Source organism: Schistocerca serialis, chromosome 3, assembly GCF_023864345.2.
Source record: "Schistocerca serialis cubense isolate TAMUIC-IGC-003099 chromosome 3, iqSchSeri2.2, whole genome shotgun sequence".
In the NCBI taxonomy this organism is placed as follows: Eukaryota; Metazoa; Arthropoda; class Insecta; order Orthoptera; family Acrididae; genus Schistocerca; species Schistocerca serialis.
The window spans coordinates 74,724,781-74,746,274 of record NC_064640.1 but is presented as its reverse complement, the minus strand read 5'-3'; the positions used below and the strand labels follow the sequence as shown (position 1 = coordinate 74,746,274).

Genomic DNA, 21,494 nt, shown 5'->3' with positions numbered 1-21,494 from the left:
ACACCACCATCTCATATATGTAAAGTGAGGGGATAGATAGTACTTTTAAATTTTTTAACAGTGGTCGACAGGATTCCCGTTTTTTTGCAACACACATGTTTCTAATTACTTTCTTTTGTAATACTAGGAGCCTAGTGACATTTGCTGAATTTCCCCAGAAGATTATGCCATAACGAATAACTGACTCAAAGTAGCAGTGATAAACTATCTTTCTGGTATCTATGTTTGTGGCACCTGACAAAATACACATTGCAAATGCTACGTTGTTCAGTTGATTTGCTAAGTAATCTATGTGTACCTTCCAATTTAAATTTTTGTCAAGATTTAGGCCTAAGAACTTCACGTGGTTTGCTTCTGTGATATCCTGATCATTGCAAGTTATCTTTATTTCACTCCTTTCTACTGATTTAGCTTCAAATTGCATCATTTTGGTTTTAGTTACATTTAGTTTTAGTCCATTTTGATAGAACCAAGATTCAAGTTTTTCTAAAGTGTTTTTGGCTTTTTCTGGAATATTTTCAGATACCTCACTTTCAATTAGAACTGATGTATCATCAGCAAATAAGACTGAATGAACATCAATAGCAAGTGGTAGGTCATTTACGTAAAAAAGAAACAGATAGGGACCCAATATCGAACCTTGTGGGACTCCTTGGGGAACTGTTTTCCAGTCTGATGAATAATTGGTTCCATTTGAAGTTAAAATTACTCTTTGTTTCCTACCTGACAGGTAAGAGCTAAACCATTTTAAAGCAGTGTCTCTGATTCCATACATCTGTAATTTGTGGAGGAGTAATGCATGGTTCACTGAATCAAAAGCTTTAGTCAGATCACAGAATATACCTGTGACCTTTCTACCTTTATCTAACGTGGAGCATATTTTTTGGATAAACTCATTTATAGCGTTCGCAGTGCCTTTACCCTGTTGGAATCCGAACTGGTTTTTAAAAATTATATCATTTACAGTAAGAAAGTTATTAATTTGTTTTGCTGCAATCTTTTCAAACACTTTAGAGAAGACCGGCAAGAGAGAGATAGGGCGGTAATTCCCCATATCTTCTGTCGATCCTTTCTTGAATAGAGGTTTGATCTCACCATATTTCAATACCTCTGGAAAGCATCCCTGTTCATAAGATTGATTTATAATAGTTGACAGTGGTTGGGAAATAATATCATACACATACTTGATTACAGATGTTGTTATTTCATCCCACCCATGTGAGGTTTTGTTTTTTAGAGACAATATTTCCTTTTCCACATCCCTTTGGGTTATTTTTTCAAATTGTTTAAAAGATGTGTTCTGGCTGTTTTCCAAATTTGTGATGCCCTGATAGAATGTCATATCCACATCCGATCTTACTACGTTTAGGAAGAATTCATTGAAACAACTTGACATCTGAACAGGGTTTACTATGAAACTTCCTGGCAGATTAAAACTGTGTGCTATATTTTCATGTCTAATTTTCAAAATCTCATGAATTTTTACTTTGGCTCCTAGTTCAGACTGAACAACTGACCACACTGCTTTTGTCTTATTTCTGTGTTCTCGTATGAATTTATTATTTGCCATTTTTTTAGCTGCCGCTACAACTTTCCTAAATACAGCTTTATACTGTTTGACATAAATGACAAAATCTGGATTTCTGTTTGATTTTAACTCATTGTGGAGCTCTCTCTTTCTGGCACTAGAGATCTTTATTCCTGTTGTAATCCATTTGAGTTTACCATTAACCTTCTTTTGCTTATATCTACGAGGAAATGATTCATTAAATACCTCTAAGAAACAATTTAAGAAAAGTCATAGTTAATCGAGCTTGAACTATTGTAGTCTACAGGCCAGCTTATTATACTTAATTTACTGCGGAATAAATCCATTTTACTTTTACTGAGATCCCTTTTTATACACACTTCTGGAGACTTTAGGTTATTTGCTTTTGGGAGCTCAATAAACAGAGCTGAGTGATCTGAAATACCCAAGTCTAAGCAGTATATGTGCTTATTTCCACTGTCAAATATGTAGTTAGTAATAATATTATCAATGCAGGTCACTGATCTGCTGTTTTCCCTAGTGCCTTCAGAAAAATTTAGCTTGAAACCAGATTTCTGAATTAAGTCACGAAATTTTGTGGAATCATTGCTTTCAACTAAGACATTTAAGTTGAAGTCTGCTGCTATAACAACATTTTTCTTACTTTCTTTCTGGAGTTTTTCCAGGAGGCATTCGAATTTGGTTAAAAACACTTTTGTTACCGCACATCCAGGAATTCTGTAGATTGCTATAACCAATGTATTCAGATCACTCAGCTCTACAGAGCAACTTTCAAACACGCTCTCTTCATTTAAATAATTAAAACTATCTCTTACTGTATAACTTATGGAAGAATTGACAAGAATGCAGGAGCCTCCACGAGATTTGCTTATTCTACAAAAGCTAGCAGCTACCTTAAAATTATTAATACTATTTAGTACTTTTATACTATCTTCTGTTAACCAGTGTTCATTTAGGCAGATTATTTTAATATTTACGGATTCTGAAAGCAGAATTTTTAGTTCGTCGATTTTTGAGAATTTACGATTTGGTAGTTCTGCCCCTAAGCCATTTATATTCAAGTGCATCAATAGATCATTTTTTCTTTTAGTTATTTCGCGTGCATCCTTTGTTTGGTACCTAAACTTTTTATTTTCAGTTTGAATTTTTTCTTTGTCACCCCTATCACAATGAATTAGTTTCCCTTGCTTCTTAGGACTTTACACACGTCTATGAACATTTTACTAAGGTTCACAGAGCCTAATCTATTCAAGTGCAGGCCGTCTTTTCCCAGACACTTGCAGTTTAAGAATTTGTTTGGGTCAATGAATACTGCACCGAGTCTGTTGCACTGTTCCCTAATGCCGGTATTTATTCTGTTGATGTAAGCATCACTTACCGATCTTCGATGAATGATTCCACTAATTGCCAGCCTGGCTGTTGGGTATACAGTTTTCACCGATCTAATCAGATTCCGCGTTTCATTCACGATTTCTTCCTCACTGTTACTGCGGATGGAGTTTGTGCCCACGTGGATTAGGACACCTCTGTAATCGTCGGTACTTAAAGTTTTGTTACCAGTTTCGCCCGTGTTTCTTTTCGTGGACAATACATTCTTAAAGTGTTTGTTGAGCTGATGCGATCGGATTCCAGGTCGAACATCGACCTTGCAGTCCGGCACAATAACATTTTTTAATATAGAATCATCTATTAACAGAAAATCGTTTTTGTCATCTTCTTTGTTCGTTGCACTTTTACGTTTGCCCTTCTTATTATAGGAAACTGTTTTCCATTTATACTTATCACTTGTTTCACTGACAGAGTTCTCTGTTGTATTATTTGCCGTATTACACAAATGCGGATGTTTGCCACTTTGTTCAGTAATGGGTTGATTTCTACACACGCAGGATTTTCTTTCAATAACCAGTTCAGAATTTTCTTGTTTCAATGCTAAAATTTCCGCCTTCAGCGCTTCAATGTCACTTTGAAGCAATTTAATAATTTCTTCTTTTGAGTTCACGGTACTTACGAGTTCGGCCGTCTCCATACGCAAACAATGTGGACACGACCATGGAAACTCGTCTTTTATGAGTTTTAAATTCACTTTCGCGCATTTTTCATGAAACCAGTAGTTACACTTCACACAAAAGATGCCTTTCATGACGCGTTTCGAACATTCCCTACACGATGAACTATTTAATTTAACCTTTTTTGAGGACTGAGATGTGTCACAACACTCTTCTATCGGCGCCATCTTATTTCTACGGAATTCAAACTGATCTTCCCCGAGGTCGGATTCTACCAGTTTTTCCATTTGTCTGTAAAGAATTCGCGTTAGTGTTTTGCAGCCGTGACTTATTAAACTGATAGTTCGGTAATTTTCACATCTGTCAACACCTGCTTTCTTTGGGATTGGAATTATTAAATTCCTCTTGAAGTCTGAGGGTATTTCGCCTGTCTCATAGATCTTGCTCACCAGATGGCAGAGTTTTTTCAGGGCTGGCTGTCCCAAGGCCGTCAGTAGTTCTAATGGAATGTTGTCTACTTCTGGGTCCTTGTTTCGACTTACGTCTCTCAGTGCTGTGTCAAACTCTTCACGCAGTATCATATCTCCAATTTCATCTTCATCAACATCATCTTCCATTTCCATAATATTGTCCTCAAGTACATCGCCCTTGTATAGACCCTCTATATACTCTTTCCACTTTTCTGCTTTTCCTTCTTTGTTTAGAACTGGTTTTCCATCTGAGCTCTTGATCGTCATACAAGTGGATCTCTTTTCTTCGAAGGTCTTTTTAATTTTCCTGTAGGCAGTATCTACTTACCCCTAGTGAGATATGCCTCTACATCCTTACATTTGTCCTCTAGCCATTCCTGCTAAGCCATTTTGCACTTCCTGTCGATCTCACTTTCGAGACGTTTGTATTCCTTTTTGCCTGCTTCATTTACTGCATTTTTATATTTTCTGCTTTCATCAATTAAATTCAGTATTTCTTCTATTACCTAATGATTACTACTAGACCTCGTCTTTTTATCTCTTTTTACCTACTTGATCCTCTGCTGCCTTCACTGTTTCATCCCTCAAAGCTACCCATTCTTCTTCTACTGTATTTCTTTCCCCCATTCCTGTCAATCGTTCCCTTATGCTCTCCCTAAAACTCTCTACAACCCCTGGTCCTGTCAGTTTATCCAGGTCAAATCTCGTTAAATTCCCACCTTTCTGCAGTTTCTTCAGTTTTAATCTAAAGTTCATAAGCAATAGGTTGAGGTCAGAGTCCACATCTGCCCCCTGAAAATGTCTTACAATTTAAAACCAAGTTCCTAAATCTCTGTCTTACTATTAAATAATCTATCTGAAACCTTCCAGCCGCGCGGGATTAGTTGAGCGGTCTAAGGCGCTGCAGTCATGGACAGTGCGGCTGGTACCGGCGGAGGTTCGAGTCCTCCCTCGGGCATGGGTGTGTGTGTTTGTACTTAGGATAATTTATGTTAAGTAGTGTGTAAGCTTAGGGACTGATGACCTTAGCAGTTAAGTCCCCTAAGATTTCACACACATTTGAACATTCTTTTTGAAACCTTCCACTATCCCCAGGCCCTTCCATGCATATAACCTTCTTTCCTGATTCTTGAACCAAGTGTTAGCTATGATTAAGTTATGCTCTGTGCAAAATTCTACCAGGCGGCTTCCTCTTTCATTTCTTAGCCCCATTCCATATTCACCTACTACTTTTTCTTCTCTTCCTTTTCCTACTATCGAATTCCTGTCACCCATGACTATTAAATTTTCGTCTCCCTTCACTATGTAAATAATTTCTTTTATCTCATCATACATTTCATCAATCTCTTCGTCATCCGCAGAGCTAGATGGCATATAAACTTGTACTACTGTGGTAGGTGTGGGCTTCGTGTCTATCTTGGCCACAATAATGCGTTCACTATGCTGTTTGTAGTAGCTTACCCGCACTCCTACCTATTTTTTTATTTATTATTAAAGCTACTCCAGCATTACCCCTATTTGATTTTGTATTTATAGCCCTGTATTCACCTTATCAGAAGTCTTGTTCCTCCTGCCACCGAACTTCACTAATTCCCACTAACTCTAACTTTGACCTATCCATTTCCCTTTTTAAATTTTCTAACCTACCTGCCCGATTAAGGGAACTGACATTCCACACTCCGATCCGTAGAACGTCAGTTTTTTTCCCCTGATAACGACGTCCTCCTGAGTAGTCCCCGCCCAGAGATCCGAATGGGGGACTACTTTACCTCCGGTACATTTTACCCAAGAGGACGCCATCATCATTTAACCATACAGTAAAGCTGCATGCCCTCGGGAAAAATTACGGCTGTAGTTTCCCAGCCGTACGCAGTATTAGCACAGCAAGGCCATTTTGGTTAGTGTTACAAGGCCAGATCAGTCAATCATCCAGACAGTTGCCCCTGCAACTACTGAAAAGGCTGCTGCCCCTCTTCAGGAACCACATGTTTGTCTGGCCTCTCAACAAATACCCCTCCGTTTGGTTGCACCTACGGTACGGCTATCTGTATCGCTGAGGCACGCAAGCCTCCCCACCAACGGCAAGGTCCATGGTTCATGAGGGGGGGAGTGGGGGTATTGACTAGAATTGTGAATTAATAAATTGCACAGAAATATAAGATTAAATATAACTGATTAACTGAATAACAAAGGTGCTGTTCTAAAGTTTGTAACTGATGTAGGTGACAGAGAATGACACTGAATAACGTTTGTTCAAGTAAGGACATCTCACATTAATGGGAAGTGGTCCTACGGTATTCAGTTAATGTACAGACAAGGAATACACTTATCAAATGCAATAAAGTTACGTTGAAAATTTGAAGAGAATGATAGCAAAACTACCAAACTTAACTGTAATCGCCGGCCGCTGGTGGCCGAGCGGTTCTGGCGCTACAGTCTGGAACCGCGCGACCGCTACGGTTGCAGGTTCGAATCCTGCCTCGGGCATGGATGTGTGTGTTGTCCTTAGGTTAGTTAGGTTTAAGTAGTTCTGAGTTCTAGGGGACTTATGACCTCAGCAGTTGAGTCCCATAGTGCTCAGAGCCATTTGAACCATTTTTAACTGTAATCAAAGATGCGCAGAAACTAAGTCCATTTCATGATCATAATAATGAAATAGTCAGCTGCTCAAACCAGCTCTGAGTGCTACATGATGATTTATCAAATAACACCCACGAATCAAAGAACAGTAACTCGTACTCTGTCTATCCTCAGTTCCTTAACACAAGTGAAATAAGTTAGAGTCCTATTGTGGAGCACTTTTAGATCTCTAGAAATATACAGTCCCTTCAGGAATGTGATAGTGGCCGTTCACTGCCCAGAATCAAACATCTCCATGACTGAACGACGCACGTTTACTGCAGGCAGGTCTGCCCACAGAGTATTTAGAATTGCTGCCTTGAGTTCTTTACTCGAAAAAACCCAGTCACAATTTGACTCCTGTAGTGCACTGCTGCTTTCTGCTTTTCCACTGACTGAAGGCCATGGCCATCCCGACCAAAAACACATCGTTTTTACATGCTACAGAAATGATCTGATTCAAATTGTCCACTTTCCCACACTAAACTAACATATTATGACAATATTTACATCAAAGATATGTCATAAACATTCAGTTACGTTCAGATAATTTCCAACAAATATGAGTAATAGTTGGTTCATAAACAAATAAGACAATATTGTTGCACAAGTGGGTCCACATTAAATGAGTGCACATTATCGATAAATATTATTTTAAAAATTTATTTATTCTTAACTGAAGCGATTTTTAGGTTCTCTTTTCAATTGTAGTGTCCGATAACAAATGCTATTGACCACTTTTAAATTGGCATAGATTTTTTATAGCTATTGCAGTCAACATTTGAATAAAGTTACTGGAAAAATTGTAAAGTGTTCATTAAATAGATATACAAGTGTGACAAAATGTGAGGTATTCACGCTGCATTCATTTGCGATGTGTTGTTGTGGAGATGTTCTGACAAATATTTGCACAATGAAACAGATATAAAAGACGTCGTAAATCAATAAATAAAATAGATACAGGTACGTAGCATTCAGGGATAATAGGTATAGGGTAAAGCTGCCATCAGAGATACCATTTATTAAATTCGTACAAAGCGATTAAAAGTTTTTAATTCAGAGGTTCATTGTTTATTCATTGTGAAATATTAACTTCTTTAGTTTTAAAGATAGTGAAATATTGTTGTGTCATTGGGTGACCTCATTAATCTGCGATCGCCGATGTATCCAGATTTGTAGTAATATTTGACAGTAAATTATCATACACCCTCAAAGAGCTTTAAGAAGCCATCTTTCAGCTTGCCTGACACTCTGACATATCTTGTAACATTGTCTCTTGCACAAAGGCCATGGTAGCGACAGACATCAAAATTCCCTGTATTGGGATTTTCCCTATTTGCTACGACGCTGGTTCTCTTTGCACCTGGACTCGCTTGTAGCAGTCACCTAGCCAGAGCCGAGCGGTCTGAGGCGCTACAGTTATGGACTGTGCGGCTGGTCTCGGCGGAGGTTCGAGTCCTCCCTCGGGCATGGGGGTATGTGTTTGTCCATAGGTAATTTAAGTAGTGTGTAAGCTTAGGGACTGATGACCTTAGCAGTTAAGTCCCATAAGATTTCACACACATTTGAACACTTTTGAACCTAGCCAGAGGCCGGAACTGCCGCCGAGCGCGCTGAGAACTGGGCCTGCTAGCGTTCAGCTGTACAACAAATTCATCTTACCTCGCACCAATACTGGTAAACTCGTCTAAAAACGGATAACGTCACAGAGAGTACTTGTGGGATACACATGGGGACTTTTTAGGCTAGGAGGTAGTTTGAAGCACTTCGATAAACACTCACTAGTCGATTTGCAAGCAGCGAAATCAGACCCCGTACAAAATTTTATCAGTAAATTGTCAAAGTATTCGTAACAAAGTTCCTGAATTTACTGCCCCCTGGAAAGTTCTCACGCTCAAATTTTTCATGGGATTCAGAGTTGGCTAAAACCCGAAGCAGAAAGCTATGGAATATTTAGCGATTCATGGAATGTATATTTAAAACACACGTTAGACGCCATAGCTGGGGTAGTGTTCACTACAGCTGAGAAAAATATTAACTCTATTGAGGTGGAAAATGAATGCGACAGGAAGGTTATCTGGTCGCATATAACAGGTGTAGGTGAAACCAAGTTAATTGTTGGATGGTTTCACTGTCCTCGCGATTCCGCTGTGACAGTTCTAAAGTCATTCAAGGAAAGTGTACGGTCAGTAGCGCGAAAATACCCCGAGCATGTAATACTAGTTGGAGACGACTTTAGGCTGCAGAGTATAGCCTGAAACATCTATGGATTCATTGCAGGGGGTTCAGACAGATAGTCTTGCGAAGTACTTTTGAATACGTTTTTAGAAAACTACCTCGGGCAGCTAGTTCTTCAGCTGGTACGCAATGAAAGTATCTTACACTTTGCAGCTACAAGCGGGCTGAATCTCATCGACGGCCTCAGTGTAGGAGCAGGGATTAGTAATCATGATGTCATCATAGCGAATATGGCTACAAGACTTAATAAATCAGTCAAGAAGGCTAGGAAAGTGTATCTGTTAGAAACAGTGGCTAAGCAGTTGTTAGCATCTCACTTAGAGCTGACATAATTTAGATCCAGCATGGCGGATGTAGCGGAATTATGAACAAAATAGAAACAGCTTGTAAACCATGCTCTGGAGAGGTATTCGCCTAGTAAGTGGGTAAAGGACGGAAAAGACCCACTGTGGTTTAACAATGAAATGCTGCGGTAGCTAAGGATTTTGCACTCTCGGTCCAAAAGAGAAGACGTAAATGAAGGCAGGTGAAAGATAGTAGAAATTCGTGCGTCTGTGAAAATATCTATGAGCGAAGCATACAGATACTATAGGTAGGAGCAAATAAAACTGGCCCGGACGAGTGGATGTGATTAGACGTGTATGTCCGCATATAACTACACCATGTGCACACTCGCCACGTGATCATCAGCGGTTCAGAGAGTAATGTGGACTGTGTCAGTGTGAGTGGAGCAGTGCGAAGGGGACGATGGTACTCACAGTGAAGCAGTGGGTGTTCGTTGTGGAAAGTTAACGGGACAATAGAGTTGTGTAAATGGTGTGGTCAGCTGTTTGCTGAGAGTTCAGTGGTGTCAAGTGCTAGCTAGGAGTGTCGTGGAACACATACCGAAAACGGCGTCAGACAGAATCTGTTTCGTAGAAGTCAAAAAACACTCCGAAACATCCCCGCGCTCCAGAAGAGGTGCCTGCATTTCACCAGAAAATGCTTCAGAGTTCCACCAAATCAAACTGACGGCTGTCGCAAGAGACCGGAGTATCAGTCAATCATACGGACGAATACTCCACCTAAACCTGCACATGCATCCCCAGTGAGTATTTGTTGTCCATGCATTAAAACCAGCGGATGTTCCTGAGCGCCGGCTGATGTGGCCGAGCGGTTCTAGGCGCTTCAGTCTGGAACCGCGCTGCTGTACGGTCGCAAGTTCGAATCCTGCCTCGGGCATGGAGGTGTGTTATGTTCTTAGGTTAGTTAGGTTTAAGTAGTTGTAAGATTAGGGGACTGATGACCTCAGATGTTAAGTCCCATAGCGCTTAGACTCATTTTCTTTGTTCCTCAGCGCCTCCAGTTTTGTGAGTGGCTGTTCACAGTGATAATAATGAATGGCTTGAACATGAATCTGTTCTTTTTGTCTGGTGAAGCCTGGTTTCATCTGAGTGGTTATGTCAACTCGCAGGATTACAGATTCTGGGCAGCTGAGAATCCGGATAACTTTCACGAAACACCATTGCACCATCAAAAGGATAGGCTTTGGTGCACAGTGTCTGTACGCCGCATTAGTGGTCCCATCTTCTTTCATCAGACGCTGACTTTGGTGCGTTACATTGCTAACGTTTTGAAACCATTTGTGACAGCATTAATGGAGGAAGAAAAACCTACATTTACTTCCAACAGGATGGAGCACCTGCCTATAACAGCCGGCCGAACCTTGGAGCACATTTACACAATCTTCATGCGTGACAGAGCTAGTTAGCAGAGGTCAATCTGGCCCTAGCCATAGCTGGCAACCCAGGTCACATGAGCTGTCCTGTCAGCGTGCGATTACTTTGTGTGGGGCCCCCTCAAGTCTAAGGTGTAACGCAACAACCCTCATAGTCATCAAGAGCTACAGAAGAGCATTTCGGATGAGATTACTGAAATTCCAACATTCCAGCTTCAACAACTTGCTAACCAGGGCCCAAAAGTGCCAAGAGATGAATGATGGTCACTTTCAGCATCCGCTATAGTCTGTACTATCGTCATAGCTTAGCAAAAGATCTAGCTAATAGCCAAGAACCCGAGAAAATTATGGTTCTATGTAAAGTCGTTAGAGGACTCTAAGACTTCCATCCAGTCACTCGTTGACCGTTCTGGTGTGGCAGTAGAAGACAGCAGAACTAATGCCGAAATTTTAAATGTTCTGCTTAAGAAATCGTTGATGCAGAAGGATCGCAGAAACATACTCTTGTTTGACTCTTGCACAGAGTCCCGTATGGATGACGTAGTAACAAGCAGCCCTGGCGCAGAGACACAGTTCAAAGAGCTGAAAACAAATAAGTCGCCAGTTCCGGATGGAAACCCAATTCGGTTTTTAGAATAGTACACTAGGGCATTGGCCCCATACTTACCTTGCATTTATCGTGAATCTCACGCCCATCGCAAAGTCCTAAGCGACTGGAAAAAAAGCACCGGTGACTCTTGTATACAGTATAAGAAGGTTAAATGAACGGGCCTGCAAAATAACAGACCAATGCCCTTAACATCGGTTTGCTGTAGAATTCTTGAACATACGCAGTTTTAATACAATAAATTTCCTTGGGACCGAGAAGCGTATGTCCACGAATCAGCACGGTTTTAGAAAGCATAGCTCATGCGATACTCAGCTTGCTCTTTTCTCACATGATACATTGCGAACTATTTATGAAGGACAACAGGCAGATTCCATATTTATAAATTTCCGAAAAGCATTTGACACGCTACCCCACTGCAGACTGTTAACGAAGGTACGAGAATATAGCATAGATTCCCAGATATGTGAGTGACTCGAAAACTTCTTAAGTTATGGATCCCAGTATGTAGTCCTCGATGGCGAGCGCTCATCAGAGACAAGGGTATCGTCAGGAATGACCCAGGGAAGTGTGATAGGACCGCTGTTTTTTCTATAAGCATAAATGGGTGGAATGGGAGAGAAAATGACTAGTAGTGGTACAGGGTACCCTCCGCCACACACCGTACGGTGGCTCCTGGTATATGTACGTAGATGTAGATATCCAGTGAGGTGCCTTAATATCCAAACAACGAAATTCCTCAGCGATTTAAAATGAAAAAAAAGAGAGTAAAGCTGGTTATGTTATACAAGATTATACGGGGGTTACCTGGAAAGTAAACAATGCTACGAATGCGAACCGTTACGTATGTGTTTGAAGTCTCCTGAGTGAACGGGTCAAGTTTCCGTCACTTCCGACAGATAGCGTAGCTGCAGGACAGTTTCAAAATGGCGTCTGTAGGTGATGTACGTTACAAGCAACGTGGCGTCATTGAATTTCTCACTGCAGAGTTTCTTTAACTGTGGGGAACATTCACAAACGCTTGTGCAAAGTCTACGGAGCATTTGCTGTCGACGGAGGTGCATATAGTCGCTGGGCATGGAGGGTGAGGTCATCAGAAGGCGGTTCGGTGGAGCTCCACAATTTGCAGAGGTCAGGGAGACCATCCAAGGCTGTCACACCTGCTACACCTGACCTAGCCCCCTCGAACTTCCACTTGTTTGGGCTACTAAGGAATGCCATTCGTGGAAGACATTTTGAGGACGATGAGGAGGTGATTTACACAGTGAAGCACTGGCTCCGCCACCAGGACAAGGACAGGTACCGACAGGGCATACACGCCCTTCTTTCGCGCTGGAGGAAGGCTGTAGAACGGGATGAAGATTATGTGGAAAAATAGGGTGTGTAGATAAAACACCATTCTTTCATGTGTATAGTTCTCATTATGTTGGATAAAGAACTGTTGAAGAAAAAAATGTGGTGCATTGCTTTCTGGGCAACCCTCATATTATATTATGTATATGATTTATTCCTGAACAAATGACTGTGTGCTACTGTTATTACAAGAGTTCTGCTTAACATCACAGAATACATGTATGTCAAATTTTGGGGACTCAACTGGAAGACAATGCCTCTAACTTTCTATGTATCATGTAGAGGCACAGCATTAAAACAAATGTGAATGAAGCATTCTCGTTCAAGCAAAAATTTTTTAATTTCAGAAAACGTTGATAATTTTAAAAATTCCTTCTAAAACGAGATTTATCAATTTTCAAATAATCTACAGTTATTCTGTTTCCAACAGCAAATAGTTACTTACCTAACAGAGTCAACTGTTGGAACCAAGATGGGGTGTACATTTGTCATCTCTTCTGCCTCCATGCCTCTGAGTAGTTCTGGCCAGTATACCCAGGTTCCTTTTTCTTTAAAGGTGTACATGTGATCATAAATAAGGCCTTTGGAAGGAACTGCCACGTCCACCTTGTCTAGAGATCGTGGTACCTGATTCTCATGAGACATTCCTGAAATTAAATAGTATGTTTGTTCATGACACAAATAGTTTTCATTAAAACTAAGTAACTAATAACAGGAAATACTTTTATTGATACAGTACTTATTTCAGTGGTGAGATAATGGTTCACAGTTTATGCCAGAACACTATAATAGATTACGTAATGTCTGTGGTATTCTACTGTTTATTGGCCAATTACAGGTAGATTGCTGTTACCAGTTCTCTAAAAAGAGTCATGCTGGTCAGTGCAAGAGGTATGGAAGTCGCCTGAATTGCTCTGTAATTATCATGTCGCAGGCAGGTGCTGCGTATTTGACAATAATATCTGCGCGTACAAGGCAAAAATGGGATGTTCTTCTGGAAGCTCGTGACACGCTGAGATTACTCGGAAGTAACATCAAAATGACGTGTGCTTGTCTAGCAGCACATTTCCTGTAAGCCGAGCATGACACTGATACCAGACCGTGCGGTTCTAGGCGCTGCAGTCTGGAACCGCGAGACCGCTACGGTCGCAGGTTCGAATCCTGCCTCGGGCATGGGTGTGTGTGCTGTCCTTAGGTCAGTTACGTTTAACTAGTTCTATGTTATAGGGGACTAATGACCTCAGAAGTTGGGTCCCATATTGCTCAGAGCCATTTGAACCATTTTGAACACTGATACCAGCTTCTCCAGTGGTTAAGTGGGCAATCGGAAATCACAACACATTCGAAAGTTGAGACAAGAAATATTTGAGACAAGCGAGGAATATAAATGTCATTGCTGGTTCCAGAATCTGATACGAATGCGAAGATGAAATAAATATTAGCATGTAGCAGGACATGAACCTACTTCCTTCCACTCCAAAATTCGATATTCTAACCACAAGACCCCACTGCACATATGTAACACTCAGAAACATTATCATTCATCTTATGATCTCCTGAAGGCTTGACTTTATTAATCGAATTTTAATTATAAGAAATCATACCAAGGGTGCCATGTTTGTGATAAATCTTCAATGCACCGTTCCCTTGAAATGGTATACTTCTATAAAACGCAAACTATAATACAGAAACTGCGAAATATGCTGAAATTAATGTAGTATCTCCAAAGCTGTTAGTTTCCATGGTCACATCAAGTGATATGTGATTTTGACGTCACTCCTCAGTAAACCGAGTGTGTCACGAATTTCTCCCTTCTCGTGCATCCCCATCTCCATGGGTTTACTACCTAAGACTCCGTAAAGTACACGGATGAGCCAAAAGTTCATGATCACTGCTTAACAGTGTGCTGGTACATCTTTGGAACACACTACAATTGCGATTCTTCGAAGCATGGATTCGACGGCACGTGGTGGATTTCCAGAAATATGTGGCGATGGAACTAGTCGAATGTCAAAAACAATCACTGAAGAATTGAGGCGTGGAATATCTTTGTTTTACTAGCTCTGTATTCCCGCCTTTTAGTTTCTGGCATTCTGTTTATCTATTGCATTGTCTCGTGCTTCATGTATCAACCAGTGAGTTATTGTAAAGTGTGTCATCTAAATAAGAAGAAGTACTTACTGCACATATTGTTGATCAACGTTTCCCACAAGGGGTGACCAAGAAGAAAGCCATGGATCACGAGAAGCATGGTAAGGGTGAAGTTAAAACTTTAGGCACAACAGATGCCGTCTTGTCGGGACAGTTACTACGATATCCAGAGCGGCTACTACTGCGGTTTCTGAAGTGCTTGCAATCAACAGGCATTAGCGGGAAAATTCGTGTAATATGCAGCATGCGGACAATTTACCGATACGCCGCACTGCGTCTTCTGCGCCGTGAAATAAAATAGTAATTCCTCAGTACATGCCACAGCAGCCATATCTGTGTTTCAAACTACTTAAACTTTCGTTTGCTGCCTACGCTCTATATGATGACAGTTTACATTTTGTCCTTACCATTAGTGCATTTGACACTTAAACTTGTTACTCAAGACACAAACCAATTAAAGGCATTAGCTGCCAATGGCCGGTGATTGATATCAGTGGGGCAAGTTGAAAATTTGTACTCAACCAGGATTGGAACCCGGGTCTCCTTCTTACTAGGCAGATGCTCTGACCACAATGCCACAGCCGCATGGACTATGCTAGCTCTCCTCTTGTCAAACCCAATTTCTCAGCTTATTCCACACACTACTTACATGCCGGCCGGTGTGGCCGTGCGGTTCTAGGCGCGTCAGTCTGGAACCGCGTGTCTGCTACGGTCGCAGGTTCGAATCCTGCCTCGGGCATGGATGTGTGTGATGTCCTTAGGTTAGTTAGGTTTAAGTAATTCTAAGTTCTAGGGGACTGATGACCACAGATGTTGAGTCCCATAGTGCTCAGAGCCATTTGAACACTACTTATATAGTCACGTCAGAAAGAACAGACACCACAAATATATCATCTGTTATTGTCAGACATTATTCATAACATGCCCAGTGTGTGCTATACCACACACCTTAAAGACTACATGCTTCACCGTGTTCGAAAATCAAGGACCACATGTATTCAACAAGCGTTAAAAAGCGAGTGTATAGGTGATGGAGCCCCATCGGAATTCTGGCACCATCTACGTTCGTTAGTGACTGAATCTGAAATTTCAGACGCAACATTAACACAAATGTAGGTCTGTCAGTTGCCTTTCGCTATTAAAACTACTGTGATGTCTAAAAACAACGAAGACTTGGGTTCTTAGTTGCATGTGGCTGATCAAATGCATAATATTTTGTAAAATGACAATTTAACTGGGAGCTCTGAAACTGGTAATAGTGTAGCCATAGGACAACAGCTACCGCTGGCTGAGCAAATTCGCACACTTCAGCTGTATAGGGAGAGAGTGGCCAACCGGACGATACGGCGGCCATTTTTCTGCCAGACTGCGGACGGGACTTCCGAATGGCCAGTAGTGTAGTAGAGGAGTATACACTCACAGAATCAAAACCACAAGACAATATGGCGAAATCATTCGTTAAATGCCTTTCTTTACAGCTATAATATACTCATAGTAGCCTACTACGTACAGCACAGGAAAATTTGATCTGAGGTCATTAGTCCCCTAGAACTTACAACTAGTTAAACCTAACTAACCTAAGGACATCACAAACATCCATGCCCGAGGCAGGATTCGAACCTGCGACCGTAGCGGTCTTGCGGTTCCAGACTGCAGCGTCTTTAACCGCACGGCCACTTCGGCCGGCTGCATTTATCTCCTTTAAAGTTCGTTTACTAGACGTATTGCAATGAAAGTGACGCAAATAAAAAAAATATAGTATATAGCATTTGTTTCGTATCGGAAGTGCATAAGATTTAACTACCTGTATTACGTCAGATGATTGAAAGTCGTAAGCAGTTGTTTACTTGTGACATGCAAAAAGTGTGAGACGTATTAGTACTTCTGGTCACGTCTTCAAACTTTTTGCATGTTACAAGTTAACAACTGCTTACGATATACTGAATACCTCTCGTAGATAACAAACGAAAAAGATTACAAAAATCAGGTAATGTTAAATGTAGGCTACTGTAATAACGACCAAATATAACAAGAAAACTACCGTATCCCTTCTACCCCACAGTAAGTAGGCCTATTAAAAACTGTCTTCAAGAGTACCTATAATTATTTACTACGAATAATGTTTCAGCAACCACGACAACTGCGGAAAACGTGCTTACAACTTGCCTGGGTCAACAGTCAGGCGGTAATACTGAAACCAAAATAATGCCTCTATTGGAACAACCAAATGCAGCACAACCTGGCATCGTTTACAAACGTCTGCAGAACGAATTACAGATGTCAAAAACAATACTGTACAATTACTAACGTGTTTAAGTCAAACATGTAGGGCTACCGACTTCATCACAAAACGATTCATTATTTCAACTCGTATTTAAGATCGCAAACGTTAATTACGTACTAAAAACGATATACAACTAAATCGAACATGCATGCACAACGCATAATAAGTCTCTCAATAATTCAAGTACCTTTCAATCGTTTCCAAAACTCCTCTCAACTTCAATTCAACTGAAAAGCACGGCGAACATAGGAAGCGCGAGAGACGTTTGGCAGAAAAATGGCGCCAAAGCTAATCAACCAATCACGGGCAACTTCACTTATGGCCACTCTCTGTGTATACAGGCTCTCTAACTTCAGCACGACTTGAGTGCTCTCTGGCTGAAATTCAAAGAATCTCCAGCAGAAGGGCTGACTCATGACAGACAGCAGGCCAGCTGCCGACGGGACGCACGCCGCGATTCTGGGTCTAGCTGCACAATCCGGATAATGACTGCAATTTTTATTTTTCAAGCTGTATTGCGACTGTTAGTGCCTGCCATCTTATTACTTTATGCAGGCCGTAGAGCTCCACACGGATCTCATAGCGGCATAGCCAGTACCCATGGCCACCACAGCGAAGCAAAATTGCGCTCCACCGTTGAGGCCATGGGCACTGTCGCCCATGCAGCACCATGTGGAGATTGGGCTGGGTAGGTTGTAGTACATTTCTAGATTCATCATTTAAATCGGGTTCTTTCAAGGGTCTGTCAGTTCAGTTTCTTCAGCATCTCTGTGACACTTTCCCATGGGTTAAAAAAAACTTACTGTTCGTGCTGCCCTTCTCTGTACACATCAGGCATGAAGGAATGAAAGTTGTCTGAAATAATGCCCATGTAGTCCAAAACTTTCATGGTGCCTTCGATTGCTATCACAGATCTTATGGAAGCGCAGGTGAATGTCCCCCATAGTATAATACTGCCCCAACCGACATATCCCTGTGGCATGGTGAATGTTTCAAGCAGCACTTCGCCAGGCAAGGTCTATCCAGACACGACCACCGAATTAGTGTAGCAAGAAACTTGATTGATCTGACGAAGCGACACGTTTCCATTAATCCACCTTCCAATCTCGATAATCCGGTGACCACTGCAATCGTAAATCACAATGTTTTTAGGTCAACGTAGGAACACGTTGAGGTTGTCGGGTGAAGAGCCCCATGTTCAACAACGTGCGCTGAACGGCTTTCTTCGAAACACGTGTACGTGCATCAGCTTTTTACTCTGCCACCTATACTGATTTATAGAGCAGGCAAGTTTCCAACCTCTAATTTCTATGATGAAGCGTGGACGGCCACACGGTGACGCGTACTCGTGGTTTCACTGTCTAGAAACCACTCTTCATGGATGTTCACCACAATAGCACATGGACAGCCGACCAGCTTCGCCGTTTCCGAGTTGCTCCTTCCCAGGCCCCTGGCCATAACAATCTGCCCTTTGTCAAAGTTAATTATTTCTGTGTGTTTATGTTGTCGATGGATAGATTGTCTCTGCTCTGCTTATGTATTTTCCTTCCGCGTCGTATGCGCACAACGCCACCAGATGGCATTCAGTCTAGCGGTGGGCAATGACGTAATGTTTCGTCTCATCTGTGTATCTCTAGGTGGTATTTTTGCAGTTTTTATTGTTTTGTTAGAAAGTCAGCACTCAGAAACATAACGATGTGTTAGATAAAACAGTTACGGAAAGTAGGAGTACCATCGCGAAAACGACAGAAATTAGTGCTTCTGTATCGAGGCAAAATACACGTAAGCTAGCGAGACACGACATTTTGAAGTCTATGGACCATGTCAGTTATAAAGTCATTGGTTTGTGGGGCGCTCTTGAGGTATTGCAAACGCTTGTAAATATTTTTCATCAGTGCCTGACACTGTGTAAAGCCTTTGTCAAAGCACTATTGTGATAGTCTAGACAGCAACAGTAGCAGCAATAGTACAAGGTAAGATCACGTTGTTTAAAGAATATATCAGGTAAAACTCTTTGATTTGTACAGAAACAGTCCTTTTTTCTACTTATATATGTTCCTTAAAATAACCTGAAATGAAAGAAAGAATTAAGCTTGCTTCTCTAGAACTCTGCATACTAGAATTTTGGTCATTCAAAGCACTTATGGGAAGAGAACAGATAAACTTTACGCAGGCTGCAGTAAGTAATGGCATTTTTTTCAGGAGCTGTCTGTGAGGCGTTAGGTGTACCCATTCCGTATCAGGGTGTAGGAACTGCCACAAATGCTATAAGAGGTACGATCATATTTTCGCAAAGTACTACACATGTGGTTGGATAGATAAGTTCACCAGCCACCATTATATTGCTTTTACTCTTCATTGCATTTATAAGTGGGAACCGTAGTATAGGAACCTTTCCAGTACAACATTCCCAGGACATGAAGCTCTTTCTGGCAAGAATATTGATGAAGAAATGTAGGTGTTGACACTGATACTGGTCTATCAGACAGTGTCGTTACGTCATGGATGACGGAACAAATGTAAAAAAAAGCTGTACAGGTTTTCAGCAGATCATCTTGTCTCGCGTATTACGAAGCACAGTGAAAACTACACAATGGGCCACGAACACTTCATAGGTTGGCATCACGCAGAGCCGTCGTCAATACCTGAACTATTCACGTCCAGCTGTTTATAAACATACACACAATCAGTGAATCATTAGGAACTGGAATTTTTCCTAAATATCTCGAACTTCTAAGAATCTTATCACTTTTCAAGAAAGACGATCCTGAAAATATTGATAACCGTAGACTATTTTCGCTACTGTCCTACCGAGCGAGGTGGCGCTGTGGTTAGCACACTGGACTCGCATTCGGGAGGACGACGGTTCAATCCCGTCTCCGGCCATCCTGATTTAGGTTTTCCGTGATTTCCCTAAATCGTTTCAGGCAAATGCCGGGATGGTTCCTTTGAAAGGGCACGGCCGATTTCCTTCCCAATCCTTCCCTAACCCGGGCTTGCGCTCCGTCTCTAATGACCTCGTTGTCGACGGGACGTTAAACACTAACCACCACCACCACCGCTACTGTCATCTTTGTCGAAAATTCCTGAATCTTTCATGAAGGAAAGGTTGACAAGTTTCTTAAACAGTCTCCACATTCTCGTTGAACCCCATTATCGATTCAGAACATCTAAAACACAGAAAATGCAATTGTAGGCTTCATCGGTATGCATGCGACGGCTCATACCTCGGGTACTATTGGTGATAAAAAGGTAGAGTCAAACTGTTACACATAGACCTTGGGCTAGGGACCAATTACATACCAAACAAAAGGGTCGTCTTTGTGTCATTATCATATAGTATAGAGTCAAAGTATGGATATTACACGCTTCATCTTGCTTAGTCAAATGAAGCAAATCGGCTGGTTATTTTTGAATCTGATGTGGTCTACTGTGGGATGATGGGTCTTATGAAGCTACCATTAGTTCATGGGCGGTTCCAGGGAAAACACCAGAAAAGGGATTATTCGCTATATTTTCGCCGTCACCAGCTGACCAACAGCCAGCCGCGGATTCCAAAATGGCAATGCACAGTAAATGGCTGAAATTTTTACAATATGTTCCTAAGATTCCGGTCTCGAACAGCCTTGAAAATTTTCTTGATATCTTTATCCGTTTCCATGATACAGATGTTCACTGTTACCCTAATTTTACAAGTAAAATCCGGAATGAGACAAAAGAAATCTAAATAATAAATTATCGCACAAAATTGCTCAGATTTGAACGACGTATTCTCTAGGCATTTATCTTGAAGAACAATCTTCCCGTTCCTAAAAATCTTTATCCGTTATCGATAAACACCCCAAAAACTTGTTTTTGATTACTAAACCCCAGCGACGGATTCCTAGACGGTTATGCACAGCAAGTGAACGTAATTTTTACGATGTATTCCTAAGATACCGATCTCGAATAGTCTTGAAAATTTTCGCCCTATCTTTTTCCGTTTCCGTGATACAAAGGCTCAAGGTTACCGTACTTATAGACGTAGAATACGCACGTAAAGGCCGGTGTGAGGGGAAACCGTAGTTTATAAAGTCATATAGCACGAAGAAATATGCTGTGAAGTGTCTCCAATATTACCTGGGACCCCCATGTCGTAGTACTGAAGCATATGCAAAATTTTGTGCTCTTAAAATCCGGTCTGGGGTGGAAAATTAGTTTTGCATTATTTCAGTCATTATTTCAGTTTCATGTAAGTAAGCCATCTAAATTTTACTGATCAATAGACTTATTTTCATATGAATTACATGCCCTACTGCAACAGGGAAAAGAAGGGAATCAGCGGAAAAATGCTTCTAATCGGAGCACAAAAAATGCGAATATGCTCCTGCTTATTTAACAGACTGACTGAAAAGTGATATACTAACTGCCTCATTCTAGCTTCCACAGCACTTTTATAAATATTTTATCAAAAATTTTAGCATGCAAACATATTCGCGCTTTTCTATGGTTGATTGGGTG

The 21,494-nt window shown here is 41.1% G+C and overlaps 1 protein-coding gene across 1 annotated transcript in view; it reads right to left on the bottom strand.

Moving 5' to 3' along the window:
• The window catches only part of LOC126470685 (dynein axonemal heavy chain 7-like), a 762,325-nt gene extending 742,193 nt beyond the window's left edge, over positions 1–20,132 (bottom strand). Inside the window, exons 1-2 of the mRNA XM_050098686.1 lie at positions 20,042–20,132; positions 13,005–13,206 (exon numbers count right to left, since the gene is read on the bottom strand). Coding sequence (XP_049954643.1) covers positions 13,005–13,206; positions 20,042–20,132 — 293 coding nt within the window. The remainder of the gene's footprint in view (positions 1–13,004; positions 13,207–20,041) is intronic.
• Positions 20,133–21,494: the final 1,362 nt, after the last annotated feature.